The following is a 27,314-nucleotide window of genomic DNA, read 5'->3' as shown; positions in this document are numbered from 1 at the left end:
TTTGTCAGTCTGTATATCTATGATCTGTTTGTCTAGTCTGTTTGTAAGCATTTGTTGGGAGTTGCTGAGCTAGTGATCATTCACACATGTGGCGCCTAAAGCACTAACACACCTGTACAGGAGTGCCCAAGTGGCACAGAGCACATGAGAAACACCCTAAGGGCATGAGGTACTGAAAGTGTACAGGTATTTCAGCCCCCAGAACATGGCGTGTAAGTAGTAAGCTAGTTCAGCAAAGGAACATGATACATGTGTTTACACAGCCTCTTGGGAACTTAAGAGAGTTCTCACAGACACTAATAAGTTGTGTGCTTGTTTCTATGTCTGTCCCAAACTATACAGATCATCTGTCCATGTGTGTCCATTTGTCCATTTTGTAAGCATATGTTCTTTTTATTTTGAACTCAACAATTTTTCTTTTTTCCTTTTTCTTTTACATCTTTGGATCATTTGATCAAAAGTTTATTTGGATTATAGAATTATAAAGTATGCTTCTACCTGAAAGGGTTTTGGCCCAGGCCGGATACTGTAGCCGGTAAAGCCAAGGAGCTCCTATCTCCCCCACCCTTTGGAAGTTACCTATGGCGCCAAACAAAGACCAGTGGGCTACCTGTGTATCCTAATGCCCCCTTAGGTTCCACCCCAAACCAAGGCTACTTATGTGCCTCACTCCATGTGTTCCACGGAGAGACTGCTGATCCCAGGGTGGATATGCCACACCCCAGGGGATTGGGGGTGTCTCTCCCCGCATTCTCAAAATAAAGGTTATTTATATTTCATACTTCTTATCTTTTCAGCCGCCACTGGTCCTCCTCCCCCTGCCCACAGTTCTATCATATGGTTCCCTGGCTGGTGCACCACCCACATGCTGGGCATGCTCTAACCGTGCACCAGACCAGTCCCGGCCTCCAAGCTCAAGCACGGCTCTGGCTGCCAGCACGGAGACAAACACAAGTCACAACAGACAGTTCATCTTACTGATCTGATGCTGTATTTGTGTTTTCAGATATTAAGTTCAGATTGTTTCTGCTGCCTTTTTTGTGTGTGTGTTCCAGCCACAACAAACGTTTTCTTTTAGATCCAGATAAGTATAAATTCCTTTTGCTGGGAACCACTAGCTCTGTTCCAAGACAAGGACTTTTGTTGAAAGTTTTAATGTTGTCTGAGAAGTGAGAAAAAAGGTAATTGACTGGTAACTTGAGGGTATATAGTAAGTTATAAAAAGCTAGAAAAGATGTAAATAAAGAAAGTGGTTTTGTCTTCAACTTGAGGGTATATAGTAAGTTGCAGAAAGCTAGAAAGAATATGAATTTAAGCTCAACTTTAGGGTATATCGTAAGTTGTACAAAGCTCAAGCGGATGTGAATAAAGTGGTTTTGTCTTCAAGTAAAAATGTCTGGCTGTGCCAGAATGTGAAAGAAGATAGGAAAAGATCAACTTGATCTTTTAGGTATATAGGAAGTTGTAGAAAGCTCGAGAAGATGTGAATTTTATTTGTCTTGGTTCATAGTACTGCAAATAGCAGGTTTAAAAAGAAGTAAATGTGTTCAGAATTTGACAGTATTAGATCAGTTTTGGTAGATTTATTCATAAGATTGGTAAACCTTTACTGCAAAATGTTAACATTAAAATAAGATTATACTCCAAAAGGGGGAGGGCAGACTGAAGCCTTTTTGTTAAGTATGTTATTCCACATGGCACCCTAGAAAAAAGTGGTGTGCCATCCAGATAAAGCCTGCTCTCTGATCTAAAATGACAAAACCATGTTTACATTACAGGCCACTCAAAGAGAGCAGCGGGGCCAGCATTGCAACAGAAGCCAAACTTAAACCTTTTCCCAGCCTATATAACACTGTAACTCATTTCTCTTCTAAATATAAAAGTTAATAAACAGGCCATCCTCTAAAACTCAGATGGCATTAGACATTTTAATACCATAAAGAGACACTTATATATATATGACATAAATAACATGTCAGTTCCTAAAGTTCTCTGGACCTTGTCCTCCTTATGGGAAGTCATTACTAAAGTTATAAATACCCTGTTGACTCCATACTTAATTCTACAGATATCTTCTACTGTAGTCCAAATCCCAAACAAATAGGCAAAACTTGACCTTCAAACCTTACAGAGATCTTAATATGGTTTTTCATGTTTTCAACAACAGAGATAACAGTGACACTTGAGACAGGTAAACCGACATAAGGTGGAGCTGCCTGGGCCCCACATGGACCATGCTCAAATGCAGCAGAAGATACTGGGCAAGAGAGTGACCCATCCTGGCATTCTTTGAGACCTTACCCCAGGGCTACTGGACTGTCCTAGCCACCAGAGAGTGGGTAAGCCATCTTAACTTCCAGCCCTCACAGGAAATGCCAGCACTTCCAGATTCATCGCTGAAACTTGCTGCCGAAGACTGACGGGGCTCAGAGACAACAGCCCCCTTTGTGTGTCCATCTCAGAGTCCAAGTGACATTAAAACTCTCAAGGTAAGACATTCTCTATATTTGTGGACATAGAGGCCATATATACAGAGTTCTTCCTGAGTTTTCAGGCTACTATATTAAGTCCTTGATCTCTATGACGGTATTGTAGGTCAACCTATGCCATTTACAAACAAGGTCTATTTTGTGCAGGTCCCAGGCCTAAATCTTAAAAGGTTTTTATTCCCTTTTGCAGGCTGACAGATACATTTTGTCTTCTCACTTTATTTATACTGTTTTCAGGATACATAAAAGCCTTTCCCACAACCAGGGAAACTGCTGATATACTTGCTAAAGTTCTGTTACAACAAATCATTCCAAAGACTAAGTTGCTAGACTGCCATCCTGGTTTCACATCACTTAGGCCCTAGATCTGACCATCCTTTTCGTACTCATTTCTGCCTTATCAAGGCCTCACGGCCACGACTCACAGGTTGTCATGTTTTGTTATCCACTTTGGTTCCTAATTTCTTACATTCTATTAATGATCATTTTTACAGCAGGACTCTTTAACAGTATTGCCTACAGACTCCAACGTCATACATACCAAAAACAAGCCTTACTGACCTACTTTTATACTTTCAGATGGGGGAGTAAGCACCTCTCATAACTTTACTCCTCCTAATCCCACATTTAATTTTTCAGAATTCTGCCTTACCGTTTTCAGAATTCTGCCTTACCATAGAAATGTTTCTACCTCAACATGGTCCTGATAGAATGACCTGTCTAAATCAAAGGCACCTTTCCTTCTACCTTACCTGGGTCCTTAAATATCTCCTCATAACCTCATGTCTCTTTGTTTTTCCAGTCTAACATACATGTATTCACCAGTGAAGTAGTCCTGGCTAAAACACCTGGCACCAGCTTCTACCTGGACATCAACCGTCATCCCGTCAACTCCCCTAGACCCCAGTACAGCGCCCTCAGCCAGCAGGAAGTAGTAAAAGAGAGAAATCTTCACCCCTTTTCATAATAATCATAAGACAGGATATGAAAGGGTTTTGGCCCAGGCCAGATACTATAGCTGGTAAAGCCAAGGAGCTCCTATCTCCCCCACCCCTAGGAATTTACCTATGGCACCAAAAAAGACCAACGGGTTACCTGTGCATCCCTAATGCCCCCTCAGGTTCCACCCCAAACCAAAGCTACTTATGTGCCTCACTTCACATGTTCCACGGAGAGATCGCCGACCCCAGGGTGGAGATGCCACGCCCCAGGGGATTGGGGTGTCTCTCCCCGCATTCTCAAAATAAAGGTTATTTATATTTCATACTTCTTATCTTTTCAGCCACTGCCAGTTCTCCTCCCTCTCACAGTTCTATCACTACCTGGTCCAAATGCCATGTGGGTTGCCAGCTGGTCCAAATGATGCAAAGATTGGTTATGTAAACGCAATATATATTGCTATTTATTACTGACTTGAGAGTCTCTTACTGTCTCAAAATTAATGGGCTAAATGGTATGATTGAGTTTTTCATAAGTCATAAAAAATTATTAAGATGAGTAAACAAAATCCCTTAGGGTTGGGATTATTGAACAGGACTCCAATTGATGAATAAGAAAGTGGCCACCTGGTAACATTTTTAACAATGTTCTTGTTCATTGTTCTTGTTCATTGACTGGAGGCCCCAATGAGCTCCACAGCCTTATGGAAGGTACTCCAACTAAGGTTATAGAGATTATTGTAATATGTTCACATTGGTCATTGACATTTAAAAAAAATACAGTAAGGTTTTTGATTTAAAAATGCCCCCTACAAAGATTTTCATATGGCTATGACAGACTGTGACTAACCTCATGGTGTATTCATGTATTCGTTTTTCCAGATGTATAGGTCTTCCAAAATGTAAAACAGAGATTGTTTATGATGACAGAATTTTATTTCAGATTTAGACCTCTGCATTCAACCAATGCTTATGAGATGTAGATCTCACTAAAGGTAATCAAGTTACATAAAAGCTTCTTCTGTATTAGGAAGGATTTACCAAAAAGAGGGTATATTATGTCAAAAATGCACATTCAAGCATTCTACAAAATGTCATCATGATTGTCATGCTGTAATATTAGGCATGGTTTTGATTTCTCCTATTCTGTGTAAAATATGCAACTGTTTGTTAACCTTCTACAGGTATTCAAATGTTAAGACATCCATGGTTAATAGGAAATAATGGTTTCATTTAGTGTTCTAAGATGCTTTATATTTAGCTAAGACAATGCTAAGTTTACTGCCTCTATACTAAACTGTACTGTTACCAATTTTTTTTTTTCTAGATGTTCAATAACTGAGGGCAAAATTAAACATAGATGGCTTAGAGGATAGCCAGTATATTAGACCTAGCCCTCAGAGGTCTATGATGATTCAGAATATAAGAGAAGCTCTGCTGACCATCCAATACTCGGTGAATTCCTGATCTTCTGATCAAGAAGACAGTGAAACCACAGAGGAAAATGTTCATCAGTGTGTGGCATGTCCAAGGAGAAAAAATTTTTCAAACTTTCATGGAAAGCAACTTGGTCAGGCAATAGCCATGTCTTATCCAGATGGCTGACACTTGACAACAGAGCCAAAGGGTGCTATGCATGGTTCCAAAGTAATTCCTGGGGACACTCAACTGACCTTGACACAGACAGCAAGCGACTGAATTTAATATAGGTCTCACATTAACTTGGTTTTGAACATCCTGGAGAACAGTACAACTTCAAGAGGTATACTATAACGCCACAGAAATATCTTAGCTATAAAGGGAGCTCAAATCACTAACACCTTCTGGCAATTGTTAGCTACATTGGTAACTGTCTATGGATTAATGGACTGCACAGGGTTTAAATTGTGGTAGTTCTCTTAATAGCTCCTCCAGTTTCAACAGATCACACCCATCCTGCACAACAACAAAACAAAATAGATGGATATGTTGGGAGCTGTTGAAGCTGGAAATTTACCACACATTCAAGGCTGGAGCCTCACCATTTCAAGAACAAAGAGTACTCAGGGCAAGCCACAAGAAGCTGCTTTAGCTAAGAAAACACCTAGCCCCAAGACAATGTGAACAACAGGGTGTGATGTGACATTAAGTTGCTAAAAGGTATGAATAAATGCCCTGCAGTGAGGGGTCAGTTCCTTTCCTCCCATCAAGAGGATAAGGCTCTACCTGACACCAGCTTTTGTCTCTTTCTTTTTTTCTCATCCTCTCAGGCTCCTTCACCCAAACAACTTCATGGGCTGCAGAGGTCCTGGAAACTGATTTAGGGATTCAAGCAGTTCCTATCAAAATCTCAGCTACCTTTTTAGCAGTAAGTGGCAAGCTGATCCTAAGATTCATAAGGAAATGCTAGGAATAAGAGTAACAAAAATAACCTTTGGCAAAAATTAGAATAAAGTAGAACTCATATCTTCCAATTTCAAAACACAGCTACAAATCTATAAGTCAGTGTGCACTAGCGTAAAATTAAGTATACAGATAGATGATAAAAGAACTGACAGGCCAACCAGAAACATGAGGGTGGATAACAGCTTTTGCAAACAGGAAAAAGATCTAGATGTGGAGAGAGCAAAGGAGACAGAGGAAGTAAAAAGGATTATCATGTAATATGTGCATGTATCAACACCTGTTGAATATAAGAAATGCAAATATGTACTGCAAATATGTAGAGTAAAAATTCTTAAAACTAAAATCAGAATCTATCAAAGACATGAAGATATAAGAACCACAAAATTACAAAACAAATTGAAGAAAACATAGGAAAAACATTTCAAGATGTTGGTATAGGGAATGATATTCAGGGCTTAAGGGAGACACACACATAGCTGATGGAATTGAAGATGATAATACAAGATATAAATGGTCATTGTAGTAAAGAATTATATGTTATGAACAAAAAACAAGCAGAAATCCTGGAAATAGCAAAACCAAAATTCATGTCCATAGATACAAGCAATCAAAAGAAAGAATATCACAACTAAAGGAGAAGAATGATGCTAGTGAATAACCTAGTGATACTCTAAAAACAAAACAAAGCAAAACCATGGCAAGTTCATTGCATAGCAGCTACATAGTGCTCAAACAACTAACATAAGAAATATAGGCATTAAAGAGAGTCTTGAGAAGGGTATTACAAGAGTTTAGGTCTGCCTTGAAAGCCCAATGTGTTTCAAAGCTGACTGGAAGTGATCCATCCACTAATGAATTCAGCAACTAAATGTGGTTACGAAGTGAGGCCTGCTTTGAGACAGTTTACCGGGGATGTGGTGGCCCGGATACTATTTCCCTTCCTACCGTTTTCCTTCTCTCATTGCTTCACACTTGCCATATTAAGAGCAGTTTTCTCCTACCATACCCTATTCATCATGCCTTTCTTCCTTTGGAGCCTGCTGACTATAGACTGAGTCTTTTTTAAAAATGCAAGCCAAAATAAACTCCTTTAAGAATTGTGGGTGTCACATATTGTAACCCAGCAAAGAGAAAGTAACGAAGACTTTGGTACTGATAGTAGAGTGTTATTGTAACTACCTGACCTTTTGGTTCAGAAGCCCTTAGAAATGGCTTGCAGGAAGAATGTGGAAAGGTTTGGAGATGCAACTAGAGAAACTTTAGAAAGCTTTATGTCAACCTTGATGGGAGATTCTGGTCAGAACTTACACAATTACAATGCTGATAAAAATGAAGACAGTAAAAGCCAGACTTAGAAGGTTTCAGTTGACCAGGACTCCCTTAGCACTTTTGCACAGAAAGATACACATAAGTCTTTCAGGTACAAAAGGTGGAATGTTATGGAATGTTTATCTGATGACGAATGTCCCCCAAAAGATTCAGGTATTCAGAGGTTGGGCTACTGGAAGATGACTGGACATGGGGGATGGTATACTCATCAGTGCATTAAGTCACTGATGAATCAATCTACCCTTAAATGTGCTGCTAGGAGGCAGAGCCTGTTTGAGGAAGAGGGAGATCATAAGAGGTGTGACCTAGAAGGGCACACCTCCCTCTGCAGCTCCTCACTTTACTCTCTAGTTCCTGGTCACCAAGAGGTAAGCAGATTTTCCTTCACTGAACACCTCTGCCATGTCTTATTCGCCTTAGAGCTGGCAAAGAATAAAAGTTCTGAAAATGTGAGCAAAATAAAAATCTTCCTTTAAGTTATGAGTACTGGATATTTAGGTTCAGTGACAAGAAAGTGACCAAGATAGAACATTAAAAAATGTTCTATCACTAAAATCCTTGCAGAAAACTTTCCAAATGAGATTAAAACTGGTATGTAGGTAAATTATGCATTTATAGCCCCAAATAGACATGTTTAGGAAACAATCTCTCTGTAATACAACAGTTATTAACACAGAACACCAAAACAAAGAGAAAATACTAAAATCCACTGAAGGAACAAAGTCAAGAAAGTTTTAAGGCAAACTATCGGAGTAACAGATTTCTTAAAACAAAAGATGGAAGAGTTTGGAGCAGTTTTTCAAGCATTAAAAGAAAACAACTGTCAAATCAGATTATGATATCCTGCAAAATTAGCCTTCAATTTGACACAGAAATACAAACCTTCCACAACAGAGAATAAAAATTCATGACCACCATACAAGTAATGCAGATTACACTCAAGGAAACTGTAAACAGAGTCAGTGAGGCCACTATTACCAAAAAACACAAAAGAATGTATCTGTCTAGGAGAGCAGTTAAACAAAAGCAAAGAGGAATGAGCACTGAAAAAAATAATCATGGTAGCAAAGAGTAACATCTCTATATAAATACTCTATATAAAAGTATTCATCAATATAGTGACACTCAATATAAGAAGCCACAAGACAACACAGGCAGACTGAACCAAAAACTGTGACCCTACTTGCTTATAAGAGATACCTCACCCACAAAGAAACACACAGAATAAAAGAAAAACACAGCATTAAAAAAACAACTAACTTTATGATGCATCTCATAGTCTTAGGAAAAACAGCAATCCAAATTCAAAGCTTGTACAAGGACGGAAATTATAAACATCAGAGCAGAAATCAGTAAAACTGAGACTGAAAATATACAAAAGGAGCAATGAATTAAAGAACTGGCTCTAAAGCGAGCATGGTGGCATATGTCTGTAAGCCCAGTGCTCAGAATGCTGAGGCAGTAGGATCCTTGCAAGTCTGAAGACTAGCCTTAACTGCACTGCAAGATCTTGTCTCAGAGACAAAATGAGTAACTAAATAAAAAAATAAATAAATTGGTTCTGTGAAAGTATAAATAGTATCAACAAACCATTAGTCAAAGTACCAAAAGAAGAAAAGACTCTTTGCAATGTAATTAGAAATGAAAATGACAAAATTGCAGTGAATAACACTGAAATCCAGAGGATTAGAGAAACCATTTTGAAAACTTATATCCCAATAAATGGGATGACCTAGAAGAAATGGTAAATTCCAAGGTACATATGAATTACTAAAAATATTACCATAAAGATACAAATACATTGTATTTAAACAATAGGCAATGAAATTGAGGAAGTAATAAAAACTCTACCAATAACAACTACAAAAGTCCAGGTCCTAATAAACTCACTGCTGAGTTTCACGAGAACTTCAGAGACTACTTCTTCTCTGAAGAATTAACAGAAAAGAATGATATTAATTCTAAATATAATTAAGAATTATACTCCTCAAATTCTTCCATTCAACTGAAAGGAAAAGAACACTGCAAATTCAATGCATGAAACCACTATTGACCTGTTACCAAAGCCAGATGAGAACCCATGAAAAAAATAACATAAACCTATGGCAATAATCTTGAGGAACAAGATGCAAAAATCAAGATACCTGTAAACAGAATCCAACAAGTCATTAAAAAGATCACATAGCATCTCAAAGATAAGTCAGCTTTATCCCAAAGATATAAAGACAGTATGACACCTGTAAATCAAAAAACGTAATAGATTACATAAAGGATAGAATGTATAAAGGATAGAAGGATAAAAATGACTTAAACATTTCAACAGATGAAGAAAATGTCTTTGATAAAACCAACACCTATTCATGATATCTCAGGTAAAACAAGAAATGAAAAACAATAAAAGAATTGCTAAGCTTCTCTAAAGACATAGGTAAACAAAATAGAGGAGTATAGGAAAATAAGGGCTGAACAATATAAGAAATATTTAGAATGCATGTAACATTTAAAGAGATATCAAGGAAATTAAAAACTCCATTGAAAGCTGGCAAAAACACTTGAAAGAAACTTAAGATAGACTTTCAGACGTTGAACAGAGGTTTCTAGCTAGTGATTACAAAAGAAAAGAACTCTTAAAAATAACAAAGGATCAGGAAATAATTCAACAGCTGCAAGATGACTTGAAGAAAAATAATTTAAGAATCCTAAGTGTCAGCAAAAAAGCAAGGGTCAACACAAATAAAATAGACTATTTACAAAATAGCAGAAAACTTCCAAAGCATAAGAAAAGGACTTGAAATACAGATAAGTGAGGCATATAGGATTTCAGCTACACCTAGCCATATAATAATCAAGATTCCAGAAATTTAACATAAGAACAGAATATTAAAAGTTCTGAGAGAAAAGAAAAGAAACAGATCACCTATAAAGGAAAACCTATCAGAATCAAGATAGACTTCTCAACACATACCGTCAAGGAAAAAAGAGCGTAGAGTGAAGTATTTCAAAGTCCTGAAAGAAAACAACTTCCAATCTAGATCAATGTACTTGCAAAACTATCTTTCATAATGGAGAAACAAGACACTTCAATGACAAAGAACAACTGAAGGAATTCATGATCACCAAACCAACCCAACAAAGAATATTGAAGGACATGCTAGACAGAGATAAAAATGACCTTGGTTCTAGGGACAGTTGCACAGAGGGATCACCAGGTGGGGCAGACAACTGAATGGAGGGGAAAAGTAGGCAACTAACGGCAGGAAAATAGCAAGGCGGGGAGACAAGGCAGTGCATGTTGGCCATAACCATTAAGGTGGATGGCCTCAATTCACCAATAAAGTGAAACACAGGCAGAGTGGATCAGAAGACAGAATCCATCAATATGCTTTATACAAGAAACACATGAAAGGAAATCCATAGACTGAAAGTCAAAGGAGAGAAAACAGTGCTGCATGTGACAGGGAACCAGAGAAAAGCAGGTGTAGCTTGCCATCATCTTCAGAATGGCGAGGAAGGATATGGCACTTTTACACAATAGAAAGCTCAGCATGAAAGAAGGATAACCTTGAGGCTTTTGTAGGTAAATGGATAAAACTTTTGATCATGCTTATGGGTGAAATGGTTCAGAGTTCCATGGGTGAACACTGTGTTGTCTCCCTAGCATAAAACCTTGAAGGAGTTAGTGGGATCCAAAATACACAAGAGATATTGTAAAAGTGAAAACAGAGGAAATGTACAAAAAGGAAAGGCAGTAGCCATTGTTAATTTCCTTTAATATTGTTTTGAAGCCTTGTATCATTTTCATTGTTCTGTTTGGTTTGGTTTTATCATATCTAATGGAACGGGCAGGTATTTCAAAGATAACAAAACATGGTATGGTAGCCATGGTTGATTACTTATTATCTTGTTTTGAAGCCCTATATTGCTTCCATTTTTCTGTTTTGATTGATTTTATATTGTTTTGATTTTATTATGTCTGATGGTACAAGTAGCTACTTTGAAGCTAACAAGAGACATTATGGTAGCCATTGTTGATTTTCTATTATCTTATTTTGAAGTTCTGTATCACATTCACTGCTTTGTTTTGACTACTGTTTTATTTAGTTTGGTTTTATTCTCTTCCAAATAAAAAATAAAATAGGAATAGAACTAATAAAAGCCATGATAAACCCTCAGCCAACATTATACTAAAAGGAGAAAAATGTAAAAGCAGTCCCTCTAAAGTCTAGAGGAAGACAAGGGTGCCTTCTCTCACCACTCATGTTCCATACAGTGCTCAAAGGTTTAGCCAGAACAATCAGGCAAGAAAAAGAAGTAAAATGGACACAATTTATTCCCAGGTTATAGGATCCTTAAACAAAGAAGACCCAAAAACTCCATCACAAGACTCTTGGTACTACTAAATAAATTCAGCAAAGTGGCAGGATACAACACCAACACATGAAAGTCAATATTGTCCTTGTACAGTAATAATGAACTTAAAAGAAAGAAATCACAAAAATGAGTCCATTAAAAAAAAAAAAGGTAAAAGACCTCTATAATGAAAACTGTAGTATTCTCAAGAAAGCAGTTGGAGAGGACATTAGAAAATAGAATGGTATCACCTGTTTTGGTACTGGCAGAATCAATATTATCAAAATGGCCACATTATTAATAATGACCCACAGATTTAATACAACTCCAAGTAAATACCAACAGCATTCTTACAGAAGTAGAAAAAATAATCCTACAATTTATCTGGAACTAGAAGAGATCCAGAATAGCCAAAGCAACCCTATACAAAGAGAGAAAAGCAATAGAGATTACAATCCTGGATTTCAAGTTATACCACAAAGCTACAATAATTAAAAGCAGTATGGCACTGGCACAAAAATATACATGTAGGCCAATAAAATGTAAGACATGGAAATAGCTTCATACACCTTTAGCCATCTGATCTTTAACAAAGAGACTAAAAATAAATGCTGGAGAAAAGTTTCTTTAACAAACACTTCAAAAATTTGTATTCAAATCAAAATGAATTAAAGACCTAGACATAGAGAAGCAAAATCTAATAGAAGATAAAAGAGGTGAAACTCATGGACTTCCTGAACAGGACTCTAATTGCACAAACAAAAATGCCAAAAATCAAAAACAGGATTACATCCAATTGTAAAGCTGCTACACAGAAAAGCAAGAATTAATAGAGTGAGAAGACTGACACAGTCTAGAAAAAAAAATGTTTCAGATACTCCTTGGACAGAGGACTAATATCTAGAACACATGAAGAACATAAAAAAGACCCAAAAAACCAAAAGACTCAATCAAAAACTAGGTCAATAAAGGAAATAGGTATTTCTTAAAAAGAAATACATAAAAAGTAGTACATGAAAAAATGCTCAGCACCTTTGGTCACTAAGAAAGTGCACATCAAACAATACGAGATTCCATCTTACTGCAGTAATAATGACTATCATCAAGGACTCAAAACTAACAAACACTGTTGAGGATGTGGAAAAAAGAACCCTTCTACATTGTGTGAATGTAAACTAGTACAATGACTTTAAAAATTAGTATGGAGATTACTCAAAAAACTAAAAATAGAAATCACATTTGACCTAGCCTGGTACATTTCTGAAGGAGTTAAAGGTATCATATCACAGTGCTATGTGCATACACACAGTGTAGTATCATGAAGCCATAAAGACAAATTTGAATCAATGGTAGGAAAACTAGGAACTATAAAAATAAGCAAACTAAATCAGATACAGATGCTTAATATTACAAGGTTTTAGAAACCCAAAATAAGTAACTTAAAGAGCAAAACAAAGTAGTAGTAGGAAATTGGGAGACTTTTCAGAAACAGGCGAAGGAATCCAGAGAAAGGAAAAGAGGAAGATGGGAAGGGACGAGAGAAAGGTGACAAAAAATGACCTAAATACTATATACTCACAAAATTATTATGTATCAAAAATATATACGAATTTTAAAAAGTCTAGTAAAATCTTATCACTTCAAGCAAAATGGAGGACATTTTGTAAAGTAAGACAGACAAATGCAAGTACTACAAATTCTGTCTCCTCTGCAGAAGCTAAGACAAGGCATAATGAATGTAGTCAGTGATTCCAAGTTAAGAGGTGAAGGAGATGGATAAAGGAGCCACAATGTGACCAGAGTGCACTGTGTACATGCCGGAATACCAGACTATAGCCCATTAACATGTATACCTTAGATATGCTAATCCAAAATAAAATGTACTGCAAAAACTGAAGAGACAATAATCTTTGTAAGCCTTTTTTTTATATCAAGTTCAATTTCAATGGAGAATGAATAGATACTACTACTCTAAGAGTAAAGGTACCAGATACATTTATGATCACCTCTTTTTCTTTAAGTAAAGCTTCATGTTTTTCTTCAAGCCGCTTCATTTCAAATGCCAAAGTGTCTGCCCTTTTGGATTCAGAAGAAAGTTTACTGTGCAGGTCCTGAACCTTTGGATCAGAAAAAAAGTACAAAGCAAAGTATACAACATTCATGGCCTCTCAGAGACAAGTAAATTTTTAAAAAATTGATTGGAAACAAAATGACTATACTAAAATTGTAAATATTTGGAAACAGCATGTAGAAAAGAAAGAATATAAAATCTGAAATAATAATTTAGCCAAAAATGCTAAAAAGCAGCATTCTAGTGTTTATTAGGTTGTCCAATGTATAGAGGAATAGTGTATTTGAGGTTACAGATCCATTGTCTACCATTCTGTAGGCATTTACCATTGATTATCAGAAATGCATAAATTTAAAAAATTAAGCTCAGAAGTTAATGAGTTTAAAGACCCAGAGAGGTAGAATTCTTTACCAAACCTTTGATTGAAATTATAGATAGCAGAAGTTCATCAGAAATTTACCCATTACTACCTGAAATGCTTAACTTCTGTATCATTCAGAAAGATCAAATGAAATTACAGTGGTGAACTCTTTCAATTATATCAACTACAATTAAGACATTTTCTTACCTGCCTTTTGTATGTTTCTAACTGTGTACGGGCTGCATTTGCCTTCTTTAATTCTTCTTCTAAGCTGACTGTATTATGCATATACATCATGTTTGTATCCTGCAAAGTTTTCACTTGCTTGCGGAGGTCATTTAGATCTTGTAGCTTCTGACGATAAATTTCAACTGTTGATTCCAGTTTACTTACTTTATCAGAGGTAGCCCTGTAATAATTAGAGATGAAGCATTATTGTGTAAAACTAGTATATGCACATATTAATTTTATTCTGGCTATTAAAAAAATCTCTCAGGCTATTAAAAAATCTTTCAGGCTATAATGCACCTGTACCATTTGAAGTTCAAATTTTGTTATAAAGACATTAAAATTTAAAATACCTCAAATATGACAACTGTCAAGCTGCTCTTAGCACAAAATATAAAACAAGAGTAACTTACTACATATAATTGAGTAAACTATAAGGCGTTCTATAGTCTGTAGGAAAACCTTGCTTTGTCTATATCATTAAGCATAGTTTTATTGTGTTTGACACACTTAGAAAGTTGCCTCAATTTAAAATTTGTCTGACAAAGAACTTTTCTTTAGAATTCCACAAGATAAATAAATCGCTAATACACATGGTTAACATCACTGGCTATAAAATGGTTATACAGATTTTGTTACAAATTTTTGTTGCAAAAGTTTTGTTAGAATTAGCAAACCACAGCAAAAACATAACAGAAAACACAGAAAGCCATTTGTCCAGTCTCTTGACTAGGTAGCATTTCATAGGTAAAAACTAGTATAAACTTTATATTGCCAAGATTACGTTTCATGAAATAAATGGAAAGATTCTTACATCAAATGCCAAAATATACATTATGATAATAAACACCTTTGCAAAAAATTTCTCAAAATATACTAATGTATACAAGGTCAACATAAATGTTTCCAATATGAAATTGTCCTAATAAGAAGTTAATATTACCCTTAAACATAATAAGCATAAAAGTCTAGGAGCCTGAATAAAGAATTGATAAATATTTGAGACACCAGGATAGCCTAAGAATCCATGAATAAGGAAATGGAACACTCAAATAAGACAATTAGTAATTTGCATAATTAATATAATTATATTTAGATAAGATATACCTAAGAACATCAATTTCATCTTTCAGGGCTCTTGTTTCTTCAGCCATACCAGTCAATTCATCATTCCTATGCTGAAATTCAACCAGTTGCTTTTCAAGTTCTTCACAGTGAACACGATAGTCATCTTTTGCAGCTTCAAGTCTTGAACAAAGAAATTTATAATTTCCATCACTTCTTATTTAGATATAACCTTAGTATGATATATTTCAATGCTATGTTGGAAACAAGAGAAACTGAAGGAATATGATACATTTTGGCTCTAATTTTCAAATAGACAAGAGAAATAAATTTACTATTCTTACTTTTGAAACATTATAGTTATCTCCTAACTGAAATTTTAATTTCAAAAGATGAAGAAAAATGTCGAAGAATCAAGAACTAGTATCACATTTTATTAAGAAGTTTTACACACCAAAAGAATCACCAATGAAGTGAACAGACAACCCATATATATATATACAATAGCTAAGATAATTATACTACTAATTTTATTAGTATGTTGAAAATAACAGTTTGTTCTTATATTGTTTGATCAATTTTTATGCCTGTATCTTGCAATCTGAGAAAATACTTTGAAGATAACAATACACAATACATTAATCTTTGTTAATCCCCTATTAGCTTGTTTTGAAATTCTGTATTAATTTTGTTTTCTTCTCTTTAAAAGATGTCTAAAAATGCATTCTGTAACTACAATAATTATTTTAAAATGTGTAGCATAACATAAATAAAATATTAACATAACATAAACATAACAAATAAATAAAATATCAAATTAGATTATGCTAAATTAAAGACAATGAGTCTGGAACATTTTATTGTGTCAGAAAGTAAGAAAGTGCCCACAGAAAGATAATATGGCACCATTTGAAAGGCTTCTCATTGAGAAAATCTGGAGTAGTTTGAGCATCAAAATAAAATGATAGTAATGAATTTATAGTTCACTAAAAATTCATTACTAAATACAATTCATGATGGTTAGACTTTAAAACAAGAAAAAAATAAGTTTATAGTTATATCAAGAGAACTGATTTGAGACAACTAACAAAACTCAAATATTGGTCTGTGAATTAGGTAATAATATTGCATCAATGACAAATTTCCCAATTTTGACCACTTTAGTGAGGTTTATAAAAGAATATCTTTGTTTTTAGTAAATATACAGTGAACTATAAAGGAGTAGAGAAGTACATTTCCAACTTAGTCTCCAATGATTTTGGCAAATACATGCAATATCTGTGTGAATACATAGAATCCTAAAACAAATAGCAAGTGTAACAAGTATAGAAGTATAAAAACCAGATCCTTGTAGTACTATTGCAACTTTTTTTTCTAAGTTTGAAATGCTGTCAAAATGCATGGTACACACAGAATGAATGTCTTTAATTGTGGTCTTATAGTGCAAAGTTTAGTGGTTAAGCACACAGGCCAATCATTGTCTATGAAATTTAAGAACACAGAGTAAGTCCCCAACTTAAGAACATTTAAATTGCAAACTTTCACAGGTACTAAAGGACTTCGCATTACGCAGATGTGAGCAAGTTGCAGAAGTACCTCATGTGACTGCCAGACACTGTCACAGTTATGCTGCTGTGTACTTACTGTACAGTGCAATACTGTACAGGAGTACAGTGCTTGATCAGAGCCTGGGATGATCAGAAAGAAGAGGAAAGGCAGTGGCCATATGTAGGTTTGGATTTTTTATGTTTTACACTGTATATCTGTGTCAAAAGTGTCAAAGACTCACTTTGTCAGACTTATGAACAAACCTAACTTACAAACCAAACTTACAAAAAGAAGTTCCGTTCTCTTGGAACGGAACTCTTTTGTAAATCAGGGACTCATGTTTTTTAAAGAAGAGATATAAACATTAAAGTGAAAAGCATCTCTGCAGTCTAAGATTTTTACATTGTTTTGACTTGGGGAATACCTCTCCTATGTTTCCAAGGCTTTAGCAATCACTCTCTTGAACTCCTAATGGCTTGCCAATGGACTTCACTTGCCGCTTGACATTGAACTGTTTTAATTAGCTAATAGCATACACACATACACATCTCTATATTCTTAGACTATAAGCACTGTGAAGCAGAAATCATTTATGCCATTTGGTATTTTTGGTAGCTTAATCATTACCCTGTATGTTCAACAATACTTAAATGTTAGAATTATTTAGTTACTAGTTTAACAGACAATCCTACTAAAATTATTTCTATGAAGAATGTTACCTGAAGTTTTCTTCCTGTAACTGTTCTACTTGTAACTGTGCATGGATATACTTTCTTGCAACCATCACATTTGGATCATCAAAAGAGCTCTCCAACTGGTCAAGTTTTTCATTCATAATCTCATTCTCAGAAACCAGTGAATTCTTCTCATCTTGAAGTGCTGTCACCTAAAAAGCAAACAAACAAATAAGCGGATTAATAGCAATAAAACTTCTTATGGTTTGGAGTTCATGATTCTAATAGGATTAGGCCTGAAACAAACTTAGGAAATCAAACTAGATAATTTCTAACAATCTTTCCCAGTATAGATTCTGGGTGTAGGAAGTCTGGTTCAAACAAAGAAAATCAAGTACCTATATGTAGAAAATAGAGTAACAATGTTTTTAAAATGTTTTATCTGCTGTAGTTTTGAGAAAATATGCTTCTAATCCCAAAATTTGATGAATGTCAAATTAAATGGAATATAAGGAAACATATTTGTCTTTCTTTTAGGTACCGACTAATGCTGTGCCTATTTAAGGTTGCCATTTTAGGTTCACAGTAGAAAAATTATCAGTCACATGTCATGTATTTAAAGGACAAGCACATCTGCTTAACAAATCAGTAACAAAAAGCTAGATTGTTTACATTTGTACAAGGAGACTGCAATTATTTAAAATGTATAAAAATATCCAAGTATAAAACCATATCAATGTTAATAGCTCATGTTTTACAGACTTTTAAAACAAGCTTGTTTTGTTCCCTTTGGGTTTTTTTGTTTGTTTTGTTTGCTTTTTGGTACTGGGGATCAAACTCATGACCTCATGCTTGCCAGGCAGGTGCTTATGCCATTGAGCTAAATTCCTGGCACCTGTTCTATTTCTTTTGCATTAAAAAAAAAAAAAACTTTAAACAAATTAAAAATTTTTTAAAAGTTTAAAATTTTATGACTGTAGCTATATCTTACATTAGATCAGACATTTATATATGATTTTACTAAGAATTATTTTGTAAAAAGTATACTGTATGACATTTACTATGTTACTGTATACATTTGTTACAATAAATAGTTTATAATAAAAATATTTTCAATTGGTATAATTAATTCCATCAAGTTAGGATGAGATGACACACTAACACAATTAGCTATATAGGAAAGTAAAATAGATTGACTACCTTGAATACAATATAGGCAAATTATAAATGCTGTTCTCTGTTAAAGGAAGCTGAGGTAGAGACAAGGCCTGAGGAATTGCTGGACAGAAAAATCAGGCCCCATAAATGATCTAGACTTTGATCTGAAAATATTAATTAAATCTAGCTTGAGTTATTTCTTGTAAATGGCAATATTAAAGAAAAATAAAACTTAAATTTACTCAGTCCAAAGCAGCCAATAAATTCAAGAACTAGGGGTTTTTGACCAAATAAGACAACTGTATGGCTGTAACTAATCACAGCTTTATTTTGCTTCACTTTGGTATCTGCCCTTTGAATATCCACTGGGTTCCCTAAATGGTACTCAGCACACTCCTCTGGTGTGAAGTTCCCTGATTCAAGAATCAAATAAACTCTTTAAAATTGTATTACTATGCTTCCACCTCCAAATAAGAAAAGTAAATTGGAAACTATCCCTAGGCTGATGATGTAAAGAAACAATGCTGTGTTGCTAAATGTTACTATTACCTGTCACATGTAATTCTAAGTGATTCAGATAAAACAAAGTTCCTGACATTTAGAGCCTAACAGTAGAAATGTAAACATTTGTATACCAGATGTCAAAGGAGCTTCCAAAGAAGCACACCGGTGTGAGAACGGTACCAAAGGAAGACTATAAGGTGAATATTCCTTATCAGAAATAACTGGGACCAGAAGTGTTTTAGATATCAGACTTTGGAACATCTGTATGTACACATGGATTATCTTGGTCATGGGTCTTACATCTGAACAAAAATTAATTTGTTTCAAATATACCTTATGCACACAGCCTGAAAGTAACTTTAATACAGTACTTCTAATAATTTTTTACATGAAACAAAGTTTGTGCTACTGAAACATCAAAAAGCAAGGTAATCACTATTTTAGCCACTCATATGAACAATGTTATGGTGGTTTGGCATTGCCACTACTCTTGACTTTGAATATATATGCTACAGATAAGCATTTATTTTATTACATTCATGCATAAGTATTTATCAGTACAAACTATGATGCAGTAAGTACAGTGAAAAAGTAATGTGTTTTGGGTGATCAGGAAACAATGGCATCAACAGAATCCTTGTATCACTGATTAAACAACAGCAACAGTAAACAATAGCTGCTGGCAGTCTATGTTGCACTGGTATATCTTGATTAAAATTTTAACTTTTAGGTGAGAAGAACCATCAAAAGCAGTTGAGGGATCAGAATTAGGTCTTTCAGGGATGAGGAGGCATCCTGTTAGATGGTTTTCTCATATGTTGCCCCCAGAATCTCTGTGCTGAAGTCTTACTTAGTTTCTGCAAAATGACTTCTTGTTCTGCTATAAATACACACTGTTGTAGTTTTCCACTAAGCCCATAACAGTTTCTTTGCCTCACTTATAGATGCTTTTTTTTATGCAGCATTAACATCTTCACTGTCACTATTAACACAATCCCCTTGATTGAGAACCATTAGTCAACAAAATGGAACCTGGTCATCCATCGTTGCTTAAAACTTTTTTATAGGGCCTGTGGGTGTAGTTCAATGGTATAGGAAGTGCTCTGATATATGCAAGGCCCCAGCACAGCAAAATACATGCATCCACATACATATATGCACATATGCACAAAATCATCTATATCCAGTTCCAGCTCACTGATATGAAGGTAGATTTTTTTGGACTATGTAAGGAGGTGAAACCTTACTTCTTCTTCATTTGACATACAGAATCCTTCAGTCACAACCCTGTTCATCATTATAAAAGAATAAGGTCATGGCCAGAAGTTTCATTAGGCGTGCACAGCTATGTCTTTGTTCACTGTGTTCTGAGTACTGTCAACATCACACACAATCCTTCCCATTAACTCCATCTGAAAACTTCCTACCTCCATGCCTCCCTTCACTGCTGCCAGTGAGTGTCTCAAGAAGATGTCTTTATATTTACCATTCATTGATCTAAGGATATCCTCCCTTGGTCATATGGGAATTAATAAAGTCAAACATGGGGAAAAGGATATAGTAAACGCACTATGTTTTATAAGAATTTTAGCTGGAAAATCAGCACAACAGTTGTCAAGGAATAATAAGGAATAATAAAATATTGCAGTCATCCAGTCCAACTTCTTTACAGGGATTGGAACCCACTAGTACAAAATATCTGTAAACCAGTCAGAAAAGATGTCCCTGCTGATCCTCTTAGCTAGCATTAACTATGCAAAAGTGTGTGGAGAACCACACCTAGTCTATGACTTGGAATGTTAGAGTGGTTCTAGGTACCTCTTTCAACAAACTCCCATGATATATCCTTTAATTTAACCCTGACCTGCTTCTGTCCCTCTCTGATTGAAATTCCTAAACTTCTCAACTAAAATCAGATCACAGCCTCTTCATTTTGTATTACAAGAACTTAAATCTTTTAATGCAGAATTTTATAATCTATACTGAGTAAGGATTTCTCAGAAAACTACATGGAAATCTTAAAATTAGGAGTACCAGAATGGTTCAATCTCCTATTCTTTGTATGAAAGGTATTTTATAGTAAATCTGATCCTATTAGAAAAATAACACATTTCAGGTTCCTTGGTTTTGTGTGTGTGCATTCTACAGTGTGCTTAGCAAAGAGGCACAGGAGCAGAAAGAATTTTCCCTACATCTGAGAAAGTAGTAATATCCAAATAGAGAAGATTGTTTTTTGGTTTTTTTTTTTTAAGATAGAAGTAAGATGACTTAATTTCTGCTGCTTTCACTAACCTATGTGGTCAGTCATCATGACTGAGTCACCTGATTATTCCTTATGTAAAAATCACTGGAAAGAAAAAATATTATCCAGCTTTATCACACTTTATATATTTATTTCATCTAGCTAGAATGGTACTACATTGGTTCTTCATCTTTACACATTTAAGGAAACTAGCTCATTATTTGAACAAAGACTACAACTTACAGATAGCATAAAATGAAGGTACAATTAACCTTTTCTATACTTTTTCTAGACACTGCCAGGGCTTGCAGCATAACTTTCACATCTGTATTTTCATAGAATAGCAAACATTTACATAACATTCTGTGTTAGATTCTATCTGAATTCTTTGTATATAATTTAATCCTTAAAAATATTCTAAAAAATATTATTATGACTCCTTTTCTCAAAAGAGCTCAACTACAGAGAACGCAATTCACCTGAATGCACACAAACAACTAGTAATATGGTCAGTCAGGTTATGAATAGAGGAAGCCTGTTTGACAGTCTATGCCCTTAAGCATTAACTGTTGTTGCTTGTGCCATGCTTGCTTACAAATATAAATTTATATACATTTCATATATAAACATTAGCCAAACAAACTTAGCATAAAAGACCACACACACACACACACACACACAGAGGATATCTTATCTCATTTAATATTCATAAACAACTATACAGCACATATTTTAATATTGCCATCTTAGACAAAACAGTCTTCATCAGAACAGCAGAAATCCTCCAGTTAGGATGATTTTCCAAAAGAAATAGGCCAGCAATTTTCAACTGTAAGGGAAAAATTATTTATGAAATTCCTATTTAAATACTGAGGCTTATAACAAATGTTTTGAAGGTCTTCTCTCTGAAATGTTAGGGTAATAAGGCAAAGTAAAGAGGATACTCTTCACAGGAGAGTCCTCGTGCATACCTGCATATCCAGTTCTTGGCATCTCTGCTTCAGCTCTTCTTTCTCAGCTTGTGCTTCCTGAAGTTCTTCCAAAGCCCTTTTAAGCTGAAATACAAACATCACTCTTAGTAAATCATGTTTCAACAAAAACAGAAAAATACATTCCTCTTAAAACATATATACACTAATACTAGAAATGGGTTTTAAAATTTACATATTAACAAATTAGTCTTAACTTTACTATATGTGAATAATACTGCCATATTCCCATTCACATTTAAAGCTAAGGTTCCACAAAATAAAATAAAATGTATCTGAATCCTTGAAAAGTATTTCCAAATCATTACAGAAAGTATGTTTTAATTTCATCGCCGAAAAATATTAGAAAAATACATTGCATTTAAAAAGTTTTAATCAAAAATACTTGAAATACTTCTTGAAGGACTAGTCATACTCATGAAAAAAATGACGTATCTAAAAATAAAATAGATGTGTAGAGCTGCAATTTTCTCACCTTTTACCCTTTCTCCTACAACCAGACTGGGTTGCACATGAGGAAAGAGTGAATTTCCCCCATGTAAAATACTACTGTAATTGAATCCTTTAGGCACTGAGTTGTCTCTTCAATATCATGTAAGAGAACAGCAACAATCATAAAATATTATCATATTATTAAAACTACAACTAAACTTAAGAATATTTTTCAGATAGTTTATCATTTAACTATTTCTATAAACACCTGATAGGGCCCAAGTGTCAAAAGGAAAGTTCAATGCTATCTAACTCTTGGAACATAATCCTGGAGACTCTGCTTGTACACATCCTCTACATTAGCCTTTGGAGTAGTTGGTAGAGGAGTTGCATCACCCTTTCCAACACCATTCTCCACACTGAAATACTCACCTGCTGCTCTAATTCTCCGACAGCATCGTTTGTAGGAGAGCTCACTATTTCCTTACTCATCAACTGGGAAATTAAAACAGCAAAATTAAGTATAAAAAGTGAAGTGATGCTAATAAAACAAAAACATATTTACTTAAAAGAGTGGTAAAATCATAGCTTTTCTTTTGCCTTAATTTGATGATCCTCAGAACACTGTTCAAGTAAAAATTTTATTAATGATTTAACTAAATAACAATGTTTGAGCTTATTAGTGAGGACATTAAGATTATGGGACATGAGCCAAAGTAAACCTCTCCTCTTTTAAAAAAAATATATTAGTGAGAATATTCTATTATTTTGTCTCCTTTGCACTCTACTTCATCTGAGAGTGTTAGCCTGATATTAAGAATCAGCACTGTACACTGTGAATTCTGAATCTTTCTGTCTTTCCTGAGAGAATCAGAATAACTCAAATCCAGACTACAAAGGCTACAAAACAGAAGTACCATGATGTCTCCTCAGAAATCCAATATTCCGAAAATGCTCATGGTACATATAAACTATAATCTGAGGAAACACTTCTCTCATTGGCTGAAAAGAAAGTGGAGAAACTAAAAATTCTTATTTGCCTGCAGATTGTTCAACCTGTTTTTCTAGATTAGTTTAAGTTAATCAAACAAACTTTACAATATTAATTTGTCAAACAGCATTAGAGCTAGAGGTACTAAAACTAGGCTTCACAGTCTTTCAAGATATTTCTGAGGAGAAAAAAGGACTCACTAGCTAAAAATAAGTAAACATACTGCAAAGGGCAAGTTTATACAAAGAAAAATTTGTTCATACGAGATAAAATTTATATAAGAAGTTCTATATAATTTAGCTAAAGATTTTCATGCATACATGAATATTATATAACTTACCTCTTGAATAGCAGTCATTACCACATGCTGGACAGACTCCTCCAGTGTCATTATATTTTTAATATGTTCTATGATTTAAAAAAACACCAGAATTTAAAAAAAATTCCTTTGCACAAAGTACCTTAACCATTAAACAGAATATAAAAATGTATCAGCACAAATAATCCTTTGTGCAAACAGGTTTTTCATTTTATATCCATTAAAAATAAGTTTAAAATATTCACAGCAATATTTAATGTTTTAATTCAAGAAAAAAGATGCTATGATTAATATTAAAATAATTATGACAATAGTTATTTAACTTTAAGCCCAGGAAGTTTCATTTATACCCTTAGTTCTTCCTACAAAAGCATACAAAAGGACATATCTGGTCTCCATAAACTCCTTCTCAGCATTCACTTTCTCACCACAGACATGCCGGAAGTCAAGGTGACTGTCCTGAGAGTAAATGAAAAACTCTTAAGAAAGAGTCCTTCATGTATTTACAGATTTAAATTCACTTCAACTATATGTTCTTCAGCTAAAACAGCCGCTCCAATATTCTAAGGACTTACTAGTTTTCTAATACTTTTGATTTAATGATTCTTTGAAAACTCCTAAAAGTTCTCTAAATTTCATTTAGTCAGAAATTATATAAGTAATGTGGTAGGTTGTAGTAGGCATCTGGCCAGCAATTATTAAGAGGGAGAAAAAAGAACAAACTAGGAGGATGTATGGATGATGGAATTTATTTCATTTAAGTGGATTTCTTAAATAATTGTTTCAAGTTTACAGAAACATTTCTAAAAATAACCTCCTTCCCATCACAAAGAATACTGTGATCAAACCAGTCCATTCTCCTAATATTGAGATTGCTCTAGTACCTTGAAATCATTCTAAAAATCAATTCTCACTGGAAAGTACCAAGGTATGACAGCTATCTTTATCCTGGAGGTGGTTTGTAAATTTTAATTAAATTATTAAGAGTGTGTTTACTTATCTGCTCATATGTAAAAACTAAGAATGTGTATTTTCAAAAATAAGTTCAATTCAATTTAGTTATATATTCCCAAATTTTTAAATAATGAAAGTAAACTATTTCCTTATACTTACTACGTGTTAAACATTTTTCTTCTGTAGTCTAGAATTGAATTTCCTTTCAAAAACGTAAGAACAAAATTGCTTAGTAACACTCAGATCCAAATGATGAACTTATTGTTATTTTCTACCAAAATTTGCAGGATGCAACAGAATCATCACTTTCAGGGAAAATTATAGCTTAAAATGTCAATTATGGCTCAGAATAGAAATAGTTGATTAATTCACAAGAAAACAAAATAAGATAAAAGAAATTCAATAAAAACAAAATAGAACCAAAGACAGTTCTTTTGAATGAATAAAACTGAAAACTTGGTAATCTTAAGCAAAAATAAGTTACAAATAATATTAACTACTGTTAATTTCCTACTTTTAAAAAAATTCTGCATCATTTCTTTTACTTAAAATAAGAAATAAAGAAAATAAAGTAGAAACAAAGAATTTCTCAAAAACAAGGTAAAAAGAATCACAATATGCAAGTTACTAGATTTACACATGAATTATTTGTCAATCTGTGACTAAACATTTATAGAAGTTTTAAGGTTCCTGAAAACTTGGCCTTTATGTGTATAAAAAGTCCAATATACAGATCTTTGATATTCTCTGTGAGTGCAAAGTAAGAGCATATAAGGAAATACCCTAGGAAAAAAACATTAGCTACAGAGATGTAATAATTTAAAAGTTTTCTGTCTTTTTATTGGTTAACTACAGCTGAGTATTATTATTATTACTATTCTCCTTCTTGAATTTGTTCTTAGAGAATTTATCTTGTCTTGTGGTTTTTAGTAATTAGTTACATACTGCTAAATATGATTAGTAAGGTTCTACACACTTAAGCAACTAAATGTATTTTTTAAGCACTCTACCACTGGACCACATTCCCAGGTTACAAAGTTTTATAAATGTAGTATGTTATAAACCAAGTTCGAGTGAATTACATAGAAAACAAAACAAGAAGACAGCATCAAAACTCTCACTACCCTGTCTTATGAGCTCCCACAGACGGGATCTAGGTCTGTTCTGGTCATAATTTTATTCATTACATGCAACCAAAAATGCTCTTTTGTACTCAGCAGAATATGTATAACTCTGTGTGGGTTTATTACTATAATGCACGAATCTACTTATATCACCACATCATCAGGAGATGCAATAGCTAAGTATTTAACAAAGAATAAAATACTACCTAAAGAAGCCCAGATTGTAACTAGACAAATAAATATTTGTAGAAGACTGAATCAAATGCTCTGCCTTACAAAACAATCTACCAGATAAAAAAAAGTATAACTTACTGAATATCCATCAAGTCTAAAAATTGGCTATATTAAAGTAGAATCAAATATATTTAATTTATTTATTGAGTATCAGAATTTAGGTAGAAAACCTCTATTGGCTGAAATTCACTTACCTTGCTTCTTTTCACAGTTGACTGCACAACCTAAAATAAGCTGGAGCAATCTCCCAAGCTCCACAGAATCTGAACATTCAGTTATTTGGTTTAAATCAGGAATAAGTTCTTCAGAAATCTGCTGCCCCAAAAACTGTGGCATCAAAATAGTGAATTAGATCAGTCATTTACACTACAAAAAACTTTTTACATTAATTAGGTACATGAGACAACTCAAGATAAATTAACAAATGACAAATCAATGGCTATTGATTAAAACCAATTAGCAATATTCACACAACCTCTCAATATTTTGGGAAACCAATTACAAACTACTGTATTTACCTTTTATTGGATTCCATTGTTAGAGAATCATTTAATTAAAAAGCACATGAAGTAATCTACCATTACAAAATGTATGTTAAAATGATATTTTTAATAATTCATAGATGATTAACAAAAGCCTGCAAAGATGAACTACTGCATTTTACAAATGAATAATACATCTAATGGATTAATTTTTCCTGGCTAATTTTTTGTTTTAATCTTATTAAAAAGTTTCTTGGCATTGAGAAAAGCTACAAAATGAGTTTTAGGTATTATGCAAAATAAAAAATTCTAGAACATTAAATTTTTTAAAAATAAATTACAAATTTACATACTTAAAATAGAGACAAAAATTTTAATGATAAAATCAACTAAAGAACTGCCATTCATTAAGTCATAATTAAAAAATTTTTGAGAAAATAATCAACT

General features: G+C 34.1%; 1 protein-coding gene across 2 annotated transcripts in view; it reads right to left on the bottom strand.

Moving 5' to 3' along the window:
- The window catches only part of Hook1 (hook microtubule tethering protein 1), a 92,811-nt gene that overhangs the window by 44,595 nt on the left and 20,902 nt on the right, over positions 1-27,314 (bottom strand). For both annotated transcript variants that reach the window (XM_003464043.5, XM_063236607.1), the window contains exons 5-12: positions 26,580-26,712; positions 24,095-24,162; positions 23,196-23,258; positions 22,314-22,397; positions 17,484-17,650; positions 15,259-15,399; positions 14,131-14,332; positions 13,498-13,608 (exon numbers count right to left, since the gene is read on the bottom strand). In XM_003464043.5, coding sequence (XP_003464091.3) covers positions 13,498-13,608; positions 14,131-14,332; positions 15,259-15,399; positions 17,484-17,650; positions 22,314-22,397; positions 23,196-23,258; positions 24,095-24,162; positions 26,580-26,712 — 969 coding nt within the window. The remainder of the gene's footprint in view (positions 1-13,497; positions 13,609-14,130; positions 14,333-15,258; positions 15,400-17,483; positions 17,651-22,313; positions 22,398-23,195; positions 23,259-24,094; positions 24,163-26,579; positions 26,713-27,314) is intronic.

The sequence above is a fragment of the Cavia porcellus genome, unplaced genomic scaffold, assembly GCF_034190915.1.
Source record: "Cavia porcellus strain 051 isolate PalLab524CR breed Dunkin Hartley unplaced genomic scaffold, mCavPor4.1 scaffold_25, whole genome shotgun sequence".
NCBI lineage: Eukaryota > Metazoa > Chordata > Mammalia > Rodentia > Caviidae > Cavia > Cavia porcellus.
This window is presented reverse-complemented; position numbering and strand designations above follow the sequence as displayed.